Raw genomic sequence first — 18,326 nt, forward strand, 5'->3', positions numbered from 1 at the left:
AAAAAGAAATCAAAAGTAATCAGATAATGATCCGATAGCGAGGGATTCTGTGGAAAGACTGTTAGGTTATCAATTTCAATTCCATACGTCAGAACTAGATCGAGGGTATGGTTAAAACAATGAGTGGGTTCATGTACACCCTGACTGAAGCCAATGGAGTCTAGTAACACAATTACATGCCCAACTCTTCATAAGGACCAGCTCCAGTCCCTGATTGGCTGACCAACCAGTTTTGCAATACATGAAGCGTTTCCTGCCGTAAAGCAGATTTTTCCTGCGAAATTTCACCCCCGGTGGCAGAAGCTTATTACAAAGATTGCAAAGCCACTAAGTAACCTATGTAAATGCTGATAGTCTGATTTTACTGTGGCCACTACCCTGTGCAACCCACATTATTTTCATAAAGATATATTAAGGGAAAAAATGCTATCTGTTGCCTCTTTAAGCCCCTACTCTACTGCACAAAAAAACCCTTTAACATCCTCTAATATCTGGCTTTTTAATGTATTGGGAAAGATTACAAATTGCATTTAAACATGGGTCAAATGACCCTGCAGTAGTGTTGGGCAAGTTCCTCTCAAAATGTAAAATATTATATTTTTCTAGTTAACCTTCATTTGAAAGTAATGTTACTTTACAATATTACTCTTTGTGTAGAGTAATATCTTACTTATTACACTACTTTTGCATTACTTTGAAACGGAGGCTAGCTCCTTATCCCCACTGCTTTCAAGGAGCCTTAGGACGCAAAAGCAGAATGAAATATGTAGCTTTCTGCTTTTGCGTTAATGATATGGGGCTGGACAGCGTATCATATTGCCGTCCAGTCTGCTGGATCGGAAAATAGGGCCCAGGTTGAAAAAAACATTAGTTCCCCTTTAAGAATGTAGAATCAAACCATGTTTTTTTACTAAAACTAACCACGTCCTGGTGTGGGTAGAGGCATCCAGGACGTAGAAGGATACCTAGTGTGCAATATATTGACATGAAAGGCCACTAACACAGCAGATGATATACGTGTATATATATATATATATATATATATATATATATATACTGTATATTAGATATATTATTTTATTTTATTTTATTTTAATTTATTACTTAAAAGTGACCAGAATGCAGGAAAAAGGGCTCTTAAACTCAAATTTTGCCTTTAATGTTACTCTGTTAGTGCAACTATAACTGTGCTTGTACGCTAAAGTCTGACTGTATGAATAAGTGACTGACATATTGGAGGATTTAGTGATTGAATGTGTAGCTGTGAGATTTATTTGCATTTATATAAAGATATTGTTACCACAGTATATGAATGTACCTGTGCAGGAGATCCATCTTTAACTGGGGCCACTGGGGAGTTGGCTCTGTGACTGAGATCATGGCAGGTTGGTTTGCATTCAAATGAATTTCCAATTTTTTTTTTTTTAATAATACCTTACTTCCTGGGGCTTCCTATCCAGTTGATCAAAGTGACATCATGTCCTCTGTATGTGACTGCAGTGGCAGCCATGTTCCTGGGTATTCGACAATCATCACTTCTCCTTCCCCAGCCATGGGCAACGCATGTTCTGATTGGCTACGTGGCATGGCTGGCCTCATTTAGGGTCTTCCTCCTGATGTACACACACCTTTACACCAAAAAATGTAGGAAAACTTGGTTGAAGTTGAGTTTGATTCTTATAGGGTACATTTGGATTTTACTGCTACACTTTTGTTCTGAGGAATTGTGATGACAAAGAGTTATCCTTCATGACTTGGCAGAGTATTGAGAGCACTGTTGAGTGCTTCTCCATATACCTGCATGCTGCTCTAACTGTTGTTTGTTTGACGTACAGTATCGGGGTCAGATGACCAACAAGCCATCCTGTCTGACCAATCAGAGCACAGCCGCTGGGTAGGTATAGCTAGTTGAACTAGCTTTTTTTGGAGTGGAGAGATGCAGTCAACAGATACACTTGTTAACCTCACTGTAATGCTGTTTCACGCTGCTTTTTTATTTGTGTTTATTACTCAAATGAGTAATATTTTTTTACTGAAAGGTTAAGATCTGTCCATATAAGGAGCCTAAACAACAACACTTTGCCAACTGCCCAATAAAAACATTAATATTCCAAAGTTATGTTGTCACCATGGGGTTGCCAGGCAACTAGTGGAGACTCCAGGGGCCGGTTGCACCAACTGGTCTTAAGCCTGGTCTTAAGCTAAGTCGGTCGTAACTTGGCGTTCTAAGTCCGACCTAATAGTTACGCCGGTTGCACCAACAGGGCTTAAGACTTCTTCTCACTAAGACCGGGCGTAAATCTTACACCTAGTCAAGAGCAGGTGTAAGGTCATTATCAACTTTATTATGGCACGTCTCATCCACTGTCTGTATACGAGCGGGCATTTAGACGGGAGAGAGTAATTAGAGACAGAAGCAATTGGACATAGCCTATCAGGGCTCGACAGTGCGAGTGTTTCACTCGCATTTGCGACTAAAAATAGGTGTGTGCGAACTGTAAAAAATATTTAGGGGCACATGTGCGCATAAAAAATCAGCCGAGGCAGCCTATATTTTTGTCAATAAAAAAATATGATAATCTAACCGCAAATATTGGAGGAACTCCAGCCGCCTTCCCTCTTCCCTCTTCCCTCTTCCCCGTGTGACATGGTTATGGGCAGTTTTCCAAGCCACTGTCGGCACAATGAATATAACGTCCAGGGTCCACCGGGCACGTCAGCGGCGCGACACGTCTGCAGCGCGAGTCCCGTAGCAGCTCGCCCCCCTGTTAATCAATTACAGCGACTCCATCTGCAATGGGAGCGGCGCGACAACCCCCGTCTGCCGCGCTACAACTCTCTATTTTACGCGGCTCTTCTATTTTTGTCGCGCTACGCTCCCCTACGCGACCCTCCAGCAGATAAAAACTACATGAAATAGTGTGCTAAACGAGCACAATGTGTTTTTAAATGAATAAACCATTATCAGAGGTGATATGTGATGATTTTTTTTCATGCATTTACCCATGTTTATCCGTGACATTGTGTAAATGTCCGTGGCGGACATTTGAAAGCGAGTAGATGACAAACAGTACAGTAAACTTGTAGATAACTCAAATATATGTAATAACTTAGGTGGAAAATGCTTTAACATTTCATGCAGCCTACATGCAGCCTCTCGGCTCGGCAAACAGTAAACAACCCCGCTGGCTTCTCTACGTTTCGCTTCCATACGCAGTCAGTGGAGCCCATATGAATATGCCGTGATGCTACGTTGACGTGACGCTTAGTTTGCAGCCGGTGGAGCCCAGCCGTTCGTCCCACTGTCGGCAGGGTGGAAATAAGTCAAAGTGTGGCGGAGGCAGGGACGGTTTTTGCTATGGGCAATGTGGGCGACTGCCCAGGGTGCAATCTATGTGAGGGCGCACGAGCACCCTCCAAAACAAAACAAAACAAAACAAAAAACTCGCCAGTTTTCTAGACTACCGCTCATTTCCACGTCAAGTTAGTGGAGTGGGCGGTGGGGCGCCCCTATTATCACGGCGGTTGTGGGTTGAATGGGGGTCACAGACAGGAATACGGCGGAGGATCACAGTGCGCAAGATAACGGCTTACCGGCGACAGAGAAGTCCGACTCCAGGTCCAGTAATTTCCTCTTTCGTTGGTGTTATGACTGCCCAGTAGTACCTGGACACATAGACCGCGGAACCAGGGGGGCCATGGCCTGGGTAACTTTTGTACTCTGACATAGAGGGCTGCATTGGGATTGGGTCCCGCCGGGTCCCGCGGGTCCCCATTAAACAGTAGAAGAAGAAGAAAAAGAAGAAGAAGAAGATGTAGCCTAACGACAGGATGTCAACACAGGAACTTGGTGCACATGCATGAGCGTTTCCACTCCATATTTATTCATAAATGTACGAATATGCCCTGAACAAGCTTTCATACCAATTTGCTGCTTGCTCCACCTGTCTGTCTGTCTGTCTGTCTGTCAGCTCCATCTGTCATGAGACAAACATGAAAGAAGACGTGCAGTTTATTGTGTTTCACCGGCGACGAGCTGTCATTACGCGCGACTATTATGCACGTCTGCGCGCTCTTTACAACTCACTGTGTGAACCTATGTTGCATAATAAAGATTTGCCCCCTCGTGATTTTTAACAGCCCCCTCAGTAACTTCATCCTGGCGCCGGGCTTGCCTTAACCTCAATCACTGCGTGATTATATAAAGGTAGAATAATAAATAAATACAGAGGAGGAGAATAGAATGAGAAACAGCCTTTATTTCATTAAAAACTAAATGAAAACAACGAAATAGGAGCGCTATTCCTGACCAGTGCGTTAAGACATGCAGACCAGGGAAACGAAACAAACAACCCCATGAATCTCTTTATTAATAGCCTTTAAAATGATGTGTTTTCTCCTGCGGGATGGGAGAAGACACAAAATCAATGCATCTCTATTACTGTGCAGGCATAAATTCTCAGAGTTTTGCGGGAGCGGGTGGGAGTGGACATACACATTGCGGTTGCGGGTGGTAATGGTCAGAAATTCAGCGTTCTGGTTACTTTTCAGTAACTGCGCAGCTGCGTTTGTTTTGTTGTTCGGTGTGTGTGTGTGTGTGTGTGTGTGTGTGTGNGCTTTGCAACGTTATTTAATACATCAGTAATATTGTCTGTTTCAATGCATATGCCCCCCCACCCCCTCCGCATGACTTGAAATTATGGCCCCCCCTTGTTCAGATGCGTTCCGCGGTCCACGCCTGGACAGCCGAGCTGTGGCGGCACAGGTATGTGGCGTGTCAGAGGAGAAACGAGCAAAATGGGAGCGGAGGATTCATCCTCTCTTCTCGCCTGCTCATCTGTGTACTCCGGCTCAAACAGGTATGGCTCTGGATCTGTGTCCGCTACAAGAAACTCTTCAAAATCGCGTTCAGAGTCGTCCGTTGCAGCTACTAAAATCCGGAGATATCGCTAGGCTAAATAAACAGCTGAGTTTTGTTTACAAGCTACGTCTGTGCCTGCTCACCGGTGTATCCCTCTGCGGATCACAGTGCAGGACGTACTGACCCCCTATAAGCGCCATGCTAACCGCTGAGGACGTACTGACCCCCTATAAGCGCCATGCTAACCGCTGAGACCCAGCCACTGGACGTACAGACAGAAAAAAGATATCGATCATGTTGTCTGAATATGAAAATGATAGAGAAAGGGCATAACTCCCAAATCGTCGGAGTATTCTTTTATGTGAAGATACACAGTGAAGACATAACATAATCCTAACATAATCCTAATCCAAAGCTGTTACCTGCAGCCTTCGCTTGCAAAGCTAACACTACTAACGTTAGGTCAGTCCAAGTAATTAGTGGAAACATGCTAACATGCTTTACGTTACACACAAATTAGTAGTAAAGTAAGACCTGTTCATAAATGTTCTGGTGTAGCTCTGAATTTCTTATAAACTGAGGACAACTGCCTGCTGTATATTTGTGTTCATGGTCACAGTCACAGATAATTTTAGATGATGTTCCTTCGTTATCCGCCATGACATCAAAAGTACAACCAAGTCCTCATAGATACATCTCTGGTAAAACTGTTAGGTGTTATGTGTTCAGCAATGCCCGTTGCGTACTGCTTACTCGAAGAACACTGTAAACACGGCTCCTTCTTCTGTGGTTTAATCGCTGTGGGCCGCTGCGGGCGAGCAGAATCACTTTCGCCTCGGGTGCCGTATTCTGGTTTGCTGACTTCCGCTGTGTGTCCGACCCTAAATAGCCATATAGAGAAAGGCTTTTTGTCGCTGTTGGGTTCAAATAAATATGCGGATCTTCAAGGGGGGGTGATACGAACTAGGGATAGTTTTATTAATGGTAAAAAGTTCCGCACAGCTGCTTTAAGCTAAGCTAACTGCCTGCTGGCTGTAGCTTCATGTTCATGAGAGAGCTACCAATCTTATAATCTAACTATTGTTTTAAGTGACGATAATCAATTTGTTCTATTAAAGGGTAACCTCAGTAAATGTTTTCTATCCTGGACTCTACTTCCCTATGTTTTTTGAGTCCAAGTGAATAATGCGAGCAGCAGTTTAAGAAATTGATCCAGTATTGATCAAGACTGCTGCAGCCAGCAGTGAAACGGGCAGCAATGTAATCCCTGGCAGCAACTGAGCACCGTCAGTACACGTCCACTGAAGGTGCTTGTATTTGCCACTGACAGGCTCAGATTGTTATTTGAAGAGTCTGACAACATCCCTACATCAATCGACCTCCTTTTTAAAGAGTGATGCCAGGTTTAGACAGATATTAGCCCGATTACAGCCCGACACAGCTGTCCTACGGTGTCGGTTCGGATCGTAAACAGCGAGTGCAGTGCGCAATAATCCATCATATTATCCTGTGTAGTGTGTCATAGAAGCGTCTGGGACGCCTCAGGACACGATGGAAAGTCTAGCTGTTTGAACTTTTTGTTTTTGTTCTTCTAAGACACTTCTGGTCACAGCTGTTACTTTGACCAGTAAGAACACAGAGTAATCTGTGCTTTGGATAACTGTATGGCAACAACACACCAGCCTTTTTGATATTTTATCTTGGGACTACCATGACAGAGTAAAAGGGAAAAATGCTTGCATGAAATAGCAGAGGCACTTCATGCCATTAGCATGATGCTAGCAAAGAATGTTAATTCTTCATAATGGAGAAGGATAGACAGGAATGAAATTCACAAATAGTGTCTAAGCCTTTACTTACCACAACTGCAGAGGGTACCAGCTTCATTTTAAACAGACTATATTAGACACAGGCCTTTACTTCTAGACACAGGCCTTTATCTATAGACATAGGCCTTTATTTCTCATTCCCTCTGTATTTTCCTACTTTTATTTTTAATCCGCTCCTGTTTGTCCTGTTAAATTAAAGCATAACACTGTTGTTGCAAAGTAAACACTCCTTGTATCTGTTTAAAATGAAAAGCACCATATCGTTTCAGTGGAGAGAATCTCTTCATATCAAAAATAAGGCTTTTGTTGTGAAACATTTGCAGGAACTTGTTGCGCATGATTCAGTGACTTGCATAGTTTCCACGTGGTACCTCAAATGTAGCTCCTGCCATCTGGTGACATGAACAGCCACAGTGACTAAAGTACTAATAATGGTAATGATAATATTAACAAAGGACATGAATAATCTGATGACATCGACATTATGCATATTGTGAATTACAAACAGCGATGTGTTTCCGTTACGGCACTGAAGGGATTATTTCCATAATGTTGTCAGACACTTCTTATACCAATCTGAGCCTGTCAGTGGTAAAAAAACAAAACAAAAAAAACAAGCACTTTTAGTGAATGTATATTGATAGTGCTCAATTGCTTGCAGGGAGCACATTGCAGCTGGTTTTGCCTTGCTCAATACTGGACCAATTTCAAACACTGGAAATCACAGGAAGGAAAATATCATGAATACTCATATATCAAAGGTGCAGAGAATTATCAGCAGCTCTAAAATATTTTGTCTCACTGATTTGGTTGTACTCAAAACTTTACTGTTTTCATGGCTCCTGTTAAACCTGCTGTACACTATCTGCAGCACCAAACAGACAGTTAGAGAGTAGCTGGTGAACATTGTGGAGCATTTACTTTCTTAGCAGACAGTGGAGAACAAAATACAGCTAAAAGGCTATCTAAGTTTAAAATGTTACAAAGACTGCTGATACATTATCAAAGGGCTAACTGAGATGAGACTGTTCTTCCCAGGTTGATTGGCCTGTCAGCTGCTATGCTAGTTCCTTGTCTCGGATCTCCAAAAAGCATCAGAGCAAATTTTCAAGCAGGAATCATTTAAACAGTCAATAATTCAAAAATCTAAACAGTTGATTTCTCTTCTGAAAAACACGATAACAGTGGGAGAGCAAAACTATAACAGTTGTGAGTCTAATATCCTGAGCTGCTAATTGATGCCAAATAACATGCTGGGATACCCACACAACTTAGCTCTCAGAGCATCATTGATAAAATCGGGTCTAATGAGAACATCTTCCTCACCTATCGCTGACTGACTGCTGTAAGAAAAGTCTGTTAGGAAAGCTTTCAGACCTTGTGTCAACTATCTAACTTGAACCTTACTTTTTGTTTCAGGGGTCCTTCATAAAGCCTCTCATCTTGGCTGCCTTGGCTCTAGGGAACTCTGGTCTCCTAATGGCCTTGCTGTCTTCTATTGCTGAAATCTGACATTTAATGGCAAAGAAACTCAAATAACTTTTGAGACCATAACCATCCTTAAAAATTGACTTTTTATGCAAGGCTTATAATACCAGTAATATTCAGAGTTCAGCAAACCCTGTTAACAGAAAGAAAGAGGAACTTAACTTTAGTATTCAGCCAAAGACACAATCCTTTTTTAAAATTCAAAACCAAATCTGTTTCTTTTTTATTTATATTCATATTTCAGTTGTATTTGTGTAGTTATAGGTTTACTTTATTCCTATACATTTCTAATTAAATGTTCACACTCTTATTCTATTTTGAGTAGCGTTACTAATGTTTAATGGCACTTCTTATGGAATAATTCATTAAAGAAAACTCCTAAATCAGCAAAACCGTCCACCGCTGCTGTTTAATGCTTTTGTTGCTTTTATGCTGTCACGGATAGTTTGTTTTAACCATGTTGAACTTATGTGAACATTTTCAATAAAACATCTTAACCAGGTTTGTCTCAAGAGTGTCTTAATGAGAGATCAAATAAAAAAGAATTTAATCTTATTTCACTTCCATTTAATTACACGTTTGATTTGCGAAACTATGAATCAATTACATTTAACATAAATATTTATATTTTAGCTCGAGTTGGATTAACTCAATTAAATTATATTGCTTAATGTAATTCTTTTCTTTCAGCTGTGCTTGATTTTAAAAAAGGTTGTATTAACTCAAATTATATTGCATGGATATACTTAGTTTAAGTTGGGGCTACATATATTCACTGCATGGAAAATCTGCCCACAATTTAACTGAGTTCACTCAATGAGTTACTTTTTTGAGTGACTTATTTTAAATCCAGATTAAATGAGCGTGAAAACCATTAAAGGTATGTACATTATTCACAAGGACAAAAAAGAGTGCCATCTGCTCATGCTTATACATTTGTCAACATTCACCGCAAACACAAGACACCACAGGGATGCTAGTGATAGAATGTTAGTCTGGGTTTAGTGTCCAGTTTATGACATCACACTACAGGTTATAGCAAAATGGTACATCAAGGTTACTTCACAATTGAACAATACTGTGATTAGAGCCTGGCAGTGCTTTTGTAAATGAATGTAATAATCAAGATAAAAAGGTTGTCACCAGGCCCGGAGTGGCTAATTGGGAGGACCGGGACAATTCTGGTGTGCTTTTTGATTGGGGCGGGTGTTCAGTCATGGCACTGGGTATCACGTATGCTGCTACCGCTGTCCCTGGGCCGCCTCCACTGGCAGCTCCTTTTTTTTTTTGCAGTCGCACCCTGACGTGTGTGTGCATGGGGGGCATTCAGATGTAGCGTCTTTAGCGCGCACAAACCCATTACCTTCAATGTAGACGCGCGTCATGCACGCTCACAACGCTGTAGTGGCGTGCATTCGGTGCGACACGCTTGTTTTTGTCGTCCGGCGCACAGCTCCAATCAATCAATCAATCAATCAATCAATTTTATTTATAAAGCCCAATATCACAAATCACAATTTGCCTCACAGGGCTTTACAGCATACGACATCCCTCTGTCCTTATGACCCTCGCAGCGGATAAGGAAAAACTCCCCAAAAAAAACCCTTTAACGGGGAAAAAAAACGGTAGAAACCTCAGGAAGAGCAACTGAGGAGGGATCCCTCTTCCAGGACGGACAGACGTGCAATAGATGTCGTACAGAACAGATCAGCATAATAAATTAACAGTAATCCGCATGACACAATGAGAGACGGACCTGCTTCTCCCTCCGGTGTTGTGTCAGATCCCAATTCCCCCTGGGGATGTGTCTCTCCTACTGTTTCCCACGGAGCTCTACCCTGTTTGAAAGGCGAAGGAAGCCCGTATGTGGAAAGACGTTGCCTCCGAGATGTAGAATGTGGATTATAGAAGAGAAACACACATTTCAGGACCATGACTTGTATCATCAAAACAGACATGTCCTGTGATTTTCAGTCTACTTTCATATTTTATATGTTCTGATTATACAAGTCAGCAGTGTAAAGCTCAAGCATGTGGGGGCCTCCTTTCATATTTAATAGAGGGGGGTGGCCGTATCTAAAAGTACCGCTGTCAAGATGCCCCCTGCTACAGGCCTTTGCCACCTTGGTCTCGAAAAAGTCAGGGAAAACCCTGAGAGATAGTGTTATCAGAGAGTGCAACATTTTTATTTTATTTTTTATTTTTTCAAATTTAATATTTAATATTTTTAATGTTTGGATATCTCTGAACACTTATTTGAACAGAATATAGATTCTGATATTGTTGAAAAGGATGTTGTGTTGTTAAGAATAATGTTGGAGATGTGCACTCATGTTGAAATAAATCTACATTGTGAAGCAACCCTCACTTGCACTGAATTGGAAATATTTTAGAAAAAACACTGAAGTACAAGGCTTTAGAGAACAGTGCGCTATTGTAGACTTAACATGTAAGGTTAAGGGCCGGGCTGAGGCATGAAACTCCAGGGCTGAAAATGAGTCCCACTCCGGGCCTGGTTGTCACCTCCAGTGTGGAAAAAATAAGGTTGCCCCATGCCCACGAGAAACAAATCAAGAGGGGGGTCAGGGGGTCTTCTCCCAGGAGATTCTGCATGTCAGATACCTGATTTTGTGCATTCTGGCTATTTTATGCACCAATTTGTGTGTTTTTTTTTTTAAATGTATCAGATGATTCAATTCAATTTTCAATTTTATTTATAAAGCCCAATATCACAAATCACAATTTGCCTCACAGGGCTTTACAGCATACGACATCCCTCTGTCCTTATGACCCTCGCAGTGGATAAGGAAAAACTCCCCAAAAAAAACCCTTTAACGGGGAAAAAAAATGGTAGAAACCTCAGGAAGAGCAACTGAGGAGGGATCCCTCTTCCAGGACGGACAGACGTGCAATAGATGTCGTACAGAACAGATCAACATAATAAATTAATCCAATAATAATAATATGAACATAATTACGTTGGACTAGTTATTCTGCAGTCACAGACATCAATTGAATTGCATAAACACACCAGATGTCTACCAGACGCAATTCAGTGGGCGAGTGAACCTAGTCATTGCTTAAACCTTACCTAGGAGTTTGCAACAGTTATTTCTAATTACATACCAAAACTGATTTATTACTAGCTAAAGGCATCTGTTACAACATGACATGACAGCACCTTATTGCTGCCTCAGCAAACGTTACGAGACCTATTAGCTAATAGCTAGCTACAGTGGACATCTCAAGACACTGACAGGCACGCTGGTCGAGGGAGGGAGGAAGGAAAAGTAGGCTGTTGATTGGATAGCTTGCTGAACACAGCTGTCAACCAGGCCAGATAAGGTTTCGCAAGTTGTGAATGGTAATTCTAAAACTTTTTGCAAAGTAGGCTACAGTTTTCACTCAGCATTATTTTTGGTACGGACAATTCGTGTTTCCGTGGCTTTGGTATGGACATGTCCATTGCGTCCATACCTAAAACTACGCCTATGCTTTGAGGGATTATAAGGGGTTAATAGCCTAGCAGCTTAATTTTGAGCCAGGGTCCCCTAGCAGGTTAATGCAGCCATGGTTCCTTCAGGAACCTTTAGTATTCTACTTGACATTGAAGCCTCTAAGGTTCAATAGCAGGCCTTTAGACAAAACAGGGTTCACCAATTTTTTTTAAAGAGACATTGCTCTTTTCTTTAACAACCCAACCTGCAACCTGTTTGTGTGTGTCTTGGATATATTAAAGCACGGGACTAGTAATTTCATGTGGTTTACTGAGGCTTATGTTGTCCAGTGTTGTCTCATATGTAACTGTTCTGAATAAAAAAAACTACCTTGCTGTGACATCACATTATACATCAGTGTCTTACATAACGTCATTAAGCCATGTTAATCAGGATAACATCACAAATTGCAGCTTTTCCACGCCTTATACGGAACACAAGGACTGTTACGCTGCAAAGACATCACACACAAAATCACAATGATGCAATAACCATCGCAGTCAGACAGTGAGTATGAAGGAGATTATCATGTGGAGTTTCTGTGTAAAAGGAAAAAAAAATAATCCTCTGAATGGTTGGATAAGATGGTCGCAGATGACAGATGTGCTTCACTTGTGTGTGTGTGTATCTGTGTTTGAGAGAGCGGATACTGTGTATGTCTGCATCCGTCCCTATAATAAGTGTGTCAATGTGAGTGTGTGAGGCTGAACATGTGTGTGATGCAAATGTCGCTAAGGCTGCTGTTTTCTGATTGGCTGCTGCCCACACACACTCAAAATGCACCCCGCTGGCACTGAGATGTGTGTGTGAGAGAAAGAGAGAGAGAGGGGGGGGGGGGGGGGGGGCGGAGAGAGAGAGAGAGGGAGAGAAAGGGAGAGAGTCAGGGGGTTTATAAAAGGGAAAGACAGGAATAATATAACGGAGAAGAGAACAACTGTAGTATAGGAATAGAAACAGAACAATTTGTGGCTGTCACACCAGTGTAAGCAGTTGACATCACAACACTATAACAGCTGGAACAGCAGGTAAGACACAGCTCTCCAGTTTTCTGTGCTTTTGATTGGCTTCAAAGTTTTTTTGAGGCCTATGAAACACACTGACAAGACTAGGAATTAACAACTGCTGTAGGTGATTATTGTTTTCTGTCTGCTATATATATTTGAGAAGAGATCCATTGAAGGTGGTCTGCTGTGAAGCTCAGCATTAGAGTGATGATACCTGTTGGGAAAAAATGACATCCAATTTGATGTATGCTTTATGATGACGATGATATTCTCCAGGTGTATGGTCTATTCAGAGTCTGAGAGTGGGCAATTTCTATTTAAATTGTGCTGATCCCTGTCATGAAATTACCTGATTTAACATCAGTTGTCAGGTTTGGTTGTCAGTCCCTTTGAATCAAGAACAAGCTTCTTTCTAGTGATTCTTTGTTGCACAGATGTTCAGCAATCCCTATTAAAGATGTAGATGTCTGTACTGACAACGGCCTCAGTACACTGGACATAGTGAGTACATTATGCACAGTCTTCCTTGAGAATCTCTGAAGACACAGACAACTGTTATTACTAGTCATTGGTCTCTAGTGGTTGTCAAAGGCATTCTGGAAAATGTAGGACATTACTAACTCAGGTAGAAGAGGGCAAAGAGAAAAACTGAGAGATTGAAGATTAGTACAAGGAGATTAACATGTTGGATGACAAGAAGTTTAGTCATTGATGTAGAAAATCTTGTACTCTTAATCAGTTTTCATTTTGATGAATAATATCCAAATATTCAAGTTAGTATAATTTCTCTTGTTCTATGACCCCATCATGTGGCACACTAAAGGAAAAGCAAAAAAATCTTTCTTTAGTCACTGTTCATCCTTCTCTGTTGGGATCCTGCTAACAAGGCCAAATTGATGTAGAAAATCTTGCACTCTTCATCAATCTTCATTTTGATGAATGATATAATGAACTCAGTGAGCCGCAGTTGATCTTATGTGATTATATATCCATTACAACACAAATCAGATCTTTTAGCACAACACATGCATGGACAGAGACATACCAAAAACTTAAACAGAGCAATGATTCAGCCTTAAACAGTACATTTCACAAGTCATACAGCTGTGTCTTACACTGAAGCCTAAACATCTACAAGGTATCAGTCTTGCAGTATCTTAACCATCAGGCACCCTGGAGTCGGTGAAGGACTCTCAGGTCTTCAAACATATCTAAACCAGTACCATGAATGAGTTCATACATCTTCATACAGTTACTATTCATGATAACATTCACAGATTTTCAGATGTAATAATTGTCCACGACAGTCATATTTATCCAATTGATTGATTACTGTTGCCATATTTATTCACGTTTTCCCAATGTTATGTACAACTTCAACTTCACAAAAAATTATATAAAGTTTTATGAGCAATGAAGAAAGAATTTGATTTGATGTGATTATGATACCAATTACATCAGAAAAAACTATAAAACTGATTGCCTTTTATCTCCTAATGCAAGAGGTATTTTTATGCAATAATTTGCCCCATGGCTTGATTGATCGGTGAGTGTGGAATACAGGAAACTTTGTGTAGTGTGTGTGTGTGTGTGTGTGTGTGTGTGTGTGTGTGTGTGTGTGTGTGTGCATGTGTGTGTGTGTGTGTGTGTGTATGTGCCGTGTGTGTCTATATGAGACCGAGCTGGGAGCACAGTGTCATCTATCTGTGACCTTGCGTTTCATCTACTAGTCAAGAGAAAAGCGTGTAATGATTCACACAGCTGGAAAAATCCACTACATGCAATGCAATCACAATGGAGCCATTTTGACATGACTGCTTGATTAAAAAGGGAATGTGATTCAGTCAGTGACCTCTGATATGACATGATGGGTGACAGATGAAAGTTAAAACCATAGATTCTTCAACAGTGTGGAACTCTACAGGAGAGATAAACAGCCTTCTTCCTGTTTTGGTGATGGTGGTGGAGAGGACGCTTCAATAGGCGCACATAGGTAAAGGGTTGGGTCATAGCATATTATTCATATCCCTCCCATTACATAATTATATCTCTTTACTTATTTTATCAAGGTCTTTCCTTTCATTTATAACCTTTCTGTATTTATCTCAGGCTTGAACACTTAAAGATGCTCAATATAATTTAAAGACTCGTGTGTCAAACACTAGTGATGCTGCACAGTGACAATGATTCACAGTTGTTATATAAATGGCTGCTGAGTACAGAATAAGAGTTTTTTTTACATGTTGGGCTGCAGCTAGCATTTGTGCATCACATGTTCCTGAAACCCAAGGCGATGTCTTCAAATGATTTACTTTGCAAAACCATAGTTCAATGCCAAAAGACATTTCATTTTGAATCATACAAAACAGAATGAGGAAACTACAGAATGTTTGGCAATTTTGCTTGATTGAACAATAAATCGATTATCTAAATGATATTTTGCAGATATAATGCAGGACTTATCTTAGAGTTTCTTACAGTGAGATCGCGGAGTGGCATGTCACTGTAACAGTACTGTCCAAACAAGTTTGTTTGATTTGTCAACTAATTGGCTAATCGGATGATCAACTAATTATTGTGGCTCCACTTACATTGAATTCGAAATCTTGCATTTGCAACTTCACAACAAAACTATCATTTAACCAATATTGACTGAACATTCATGATTTCATAAGTAAACCTGCTATTTATCAGAAGTACAAACTTATTTTATTACATTGATTTGACATCATCACTCCCTAATACTTGATGGAAGAAATATTTTGACTCATGGACCAAAACCTGTGCAAACACATTTTCAGTGACAAATAAGCCCAACCTTCAACTCGTTCAGAACAAGGTAAACCGCACAGCTCACACCCAAAAAAATGCACCACTTTATGATTCAAGTCACTGCTCACTCTGACCCTTTAACAACTTAAGGCCCTGACACACCGAGCCAACAGCTGGTTGTCAGTCAAAGTTGGGCCATTGGGGGAGCATCTGTCACCCTTGTCTTTGCAGTGTGTCCCACACCACTGGCCCTTGTTAGACCCAATTGGCTTTTTTGTGAGGAAAGTAAACAAACATCTTAAGTCAAGAGGGAGTGAGAACAAAACAACTTTGTTACATAAGGTAAGACTGGGTTTTTTTTTTAGCCATTGAGCTCTTTAGCAGAAACGTTTCCTGATGGTTTGTGTTTTTGTTCACTGGTCCATGGTAAATGTGCTCTGTTCTTTCAACACTGGATTGTGGTGTTGATGTGCTAACTGTCTGACTAGTTTCAAGACGGTCTTCTGGTTTCCCTTATTGAATGATGAATACAGACTACTGGCGTCTGCTGTTGTGGAGAGTTATTTCCTCTCACACAGGCGCAGAATATACATGCTGGTTGGTCAAAGGCTGTAGTCTTTGTGGTGTGTTTATGTGCAACTTCTTCGCTGAGGCATGGTGATATGAGGTGACGCAACAGAGGGTTTTTGTTGCCACTAGTCCTCTGTAGTTGGTTTGGTGTGTCTGGGACTTTAGACGTTACTATCACCGTGTGAGTCTGTGTGTGTGTGTGTGTGTGTGTGTGTGTGTGTGTGTGTGTGTGTTTGTGTGTGTGTGTGTGTGTGTGTATGTATGTGTGAGAGTGTGTGTCATCACAGCATCCCAACCGTGCAAGATGCAGTCTTGAAACTTTAAGGATACATAGCAATGAAAGCCAGGTTCAAAGATGCTGGTGGTGGGGGGTAGGAAGAAGCCCTCCCCTTTACAACCCTAGCTCACATTCATTTTAAGCTTAGACTGTAAAATTCATAAATGTAGCTACCGTGATGTCACACATTGGTTTGTGGACTTCTATTTTGAAGCACTGCATTTGGCATTGCGGCTGTCGGTTTTTTTTGGAGCCAGTGACCACATTTGGACGAAAGGCTGGTGCTGTGGGGTAGCGAGGGGTGGATCTGACTGAGAAGCTGTGGACACTATTTGCAGACAGCCTGTCAGCCAAAGCAGCTCGCCCTTAATTATGCATAACTTTAAGCTTTATCAAAATGTAAACAGGTGAGTTATATACAAATTCGACCTCCCTACAGTTGTCACGAATGTTGAAATTAGCTACGGAGACCAAAACTTTTTTTTGGTACGTGGCCGCAAACACTATTTTCTGATGTAAAGTTGGATGTGTTAACATGGGGGTCTTAGGGGCTTGACTTTGCTTTGGAGTTAGCATCAAGTGGACATTAGAGGAACTGCAGTTTTTGGCAAATCTGCATTAATTTCAAAAGAATTCAGTAAAACATTGGTATAGACATGATGGAAATACTTGTAGTCATCCTGAAACAGACTTGTCTTCACTTGTTTTTACAACATAAACAAAAAAAAACAACTTAAGTCTAATCTTTTGTAATCTATACTGCATTTAGAAATATAGTCCCAGGGCAGTACACTACAAGCTTTCCATTCACCATAAAGGCTTAAGAGCAGATTGTCACCAGATTAAAGATCAAGTCATTACATCAACAGTCTAGTTTGGTGGCAGTTCAATGATGATTTTCTATCTGAAGGTCAAATCTGGGTTTTGCTTCCCCTAGTCATGGCAGAACCACATGACTCTCCCTCTCTCCCTGTTCATCTGCCTGTCAGTCCGTCTGTCTCTCTCTAATCTGTAGTCCTTATCCAGGGTGGCTGGCACTTACTCCTTTGTTCAGTGTGTGTGTTAGTGTCAGTGTCAGTGTGTGTGTGTGTGTGTGTGTGTGTGTGTGTGTGTGTGTGTGTGTGTGTGTGTGTGTGTGTGTGTGTGTGTTTGGTCTGGTCAGTCAGATGTGATCTGGTGTGTAGACACTGAAACCTTACCCCAGCTCACCTAGCTCACAAACTCTCTCTCACGCTCACATACACACACAGATGACATAACAGTCTATCAGTCGATGGTAAAGGTCATGAAACAAACTCCAGCAGGGTCATTTTATTTCATCCATCACTTCTCTTGCAACTGTGACAGCAGCAAGAGTGTTTTTATATATTTCCCTAAATAGCAATGGGTGGAAAAATGTATTATTGATGTAAGGAATGAATTGGGCTGAGTATCATAAGCTGTGTCACAGCTACTACTGCAGTTCCAACTGCTGTGTTGAAACTACAACAACTAAATTTCTGATGTTCTTAGAACCCCAGTATGCACCTGTCCCTTTTAGCTCACGCAACATCTTCATCTCTTGTCTCCCCCTTGTGCCAACCAAGACCCCAGTGTTGGGAACATAGATTAGATGTCACACGGAGGCACCAGTTATGTAGGGAACATAAATTAGGCGTCACACGGAGGCACCAATTATGTAGGGATCAACATTTCTTGGCATCACACGGAGGCACCAATTATGTTGGGAACAACAATATTAGGCCTCACCAAGGGGACACCATTAATGTTGTAAAGTGGCTATCGGAAATAATTAATAATGATTAATAATAATAATATATGTTAAATAATTATGTTAAATAATGTGACTTAATTAACATTAAATCATCTCGTGGGGCACCATTCCCGGAAAGGGAAAATGATAGCCAGTTAAAGATATCAGTCTCATAACATACGCTAAACTATTCATTTGGAATTCTGATTAATAATTTAATAATAACCATAACCAAACTTAACAGTAAAGCCTGAAGGATTTCGGAGTTCTTGATG

At 41.0% G+C, this 18,326-nt stretch overlaps 1 protein-coding gene and 1 long non-coding RNA gene across 3 annotated transcripts in view; one reads left to right on the forward strand and one right to left on the reverse strand.

Annotated features, from left to right (window-relative positions):
* Window positions 1–8,669, forward strand: part of frrs1a (ferric-chelate reductase 1a) — a 28,362-nt gene extending 19,693 nt beyond the window's left edge. The window contains exons 14-17 of one of the 2 annotated variants that reach the window (XM_050074803.1): window positions 1,327–1,385; window positions 1,501–1,644; window positions 1,836–1,894; window positions 8,110–8,669. In XM_050074803.1, the coding sequence (XP_049930760.1) occupies window positions 1,327–1,385; window positions 1,501–1,644; window positions 1,836–1,894; window positions 8,110–8,202 (355 nt within the window). In that variant the 3' untranslated portion in view covers window positions 8,203–8,669. The remainder of the gene's footprint in view (window positions 1–1,326; window positions 1,386–1,500; window positions 1,645–1,835; window positions 1,895–8,109) is intronic. The other variant, XM_050074804.1, reaches the window with a different exon arrangement.
* A 970-nt stretch (window positions 8,670–9,639) lies between these two features.
* Window positions 9,640–11,110, reverse strand: LOC126409023 (uncharacterized). Its single transcript, XR_007571991.1, has 2 exons — window positions 11,007–11,110; window positions 9,640–9,782 (listed from the first exon to the last, which is right to left on the reverse strand). It is a non-coding gene; the product is annotated as an uncharacterized LOC126409023 (long non-coding RNA).
* Window positions 11,111–18,326: the final 7,216 nt, after the last annotated feature.

Source organism: Epinephelus moara, chromosome 21, assembly GCF_006386435.1.
Source record: "Epinephelus moara isolate mb chromosome 21, YSFRI_EMoa_1.0, whole genome shotgun sequence".
In the NCBI taxonomy this organism is placed as follows: Eukaryota; Metazoa; Chordata; class Actinopteri; order Perciformes; family Serranidae; genus Epinephelus; species Epinephelus moara.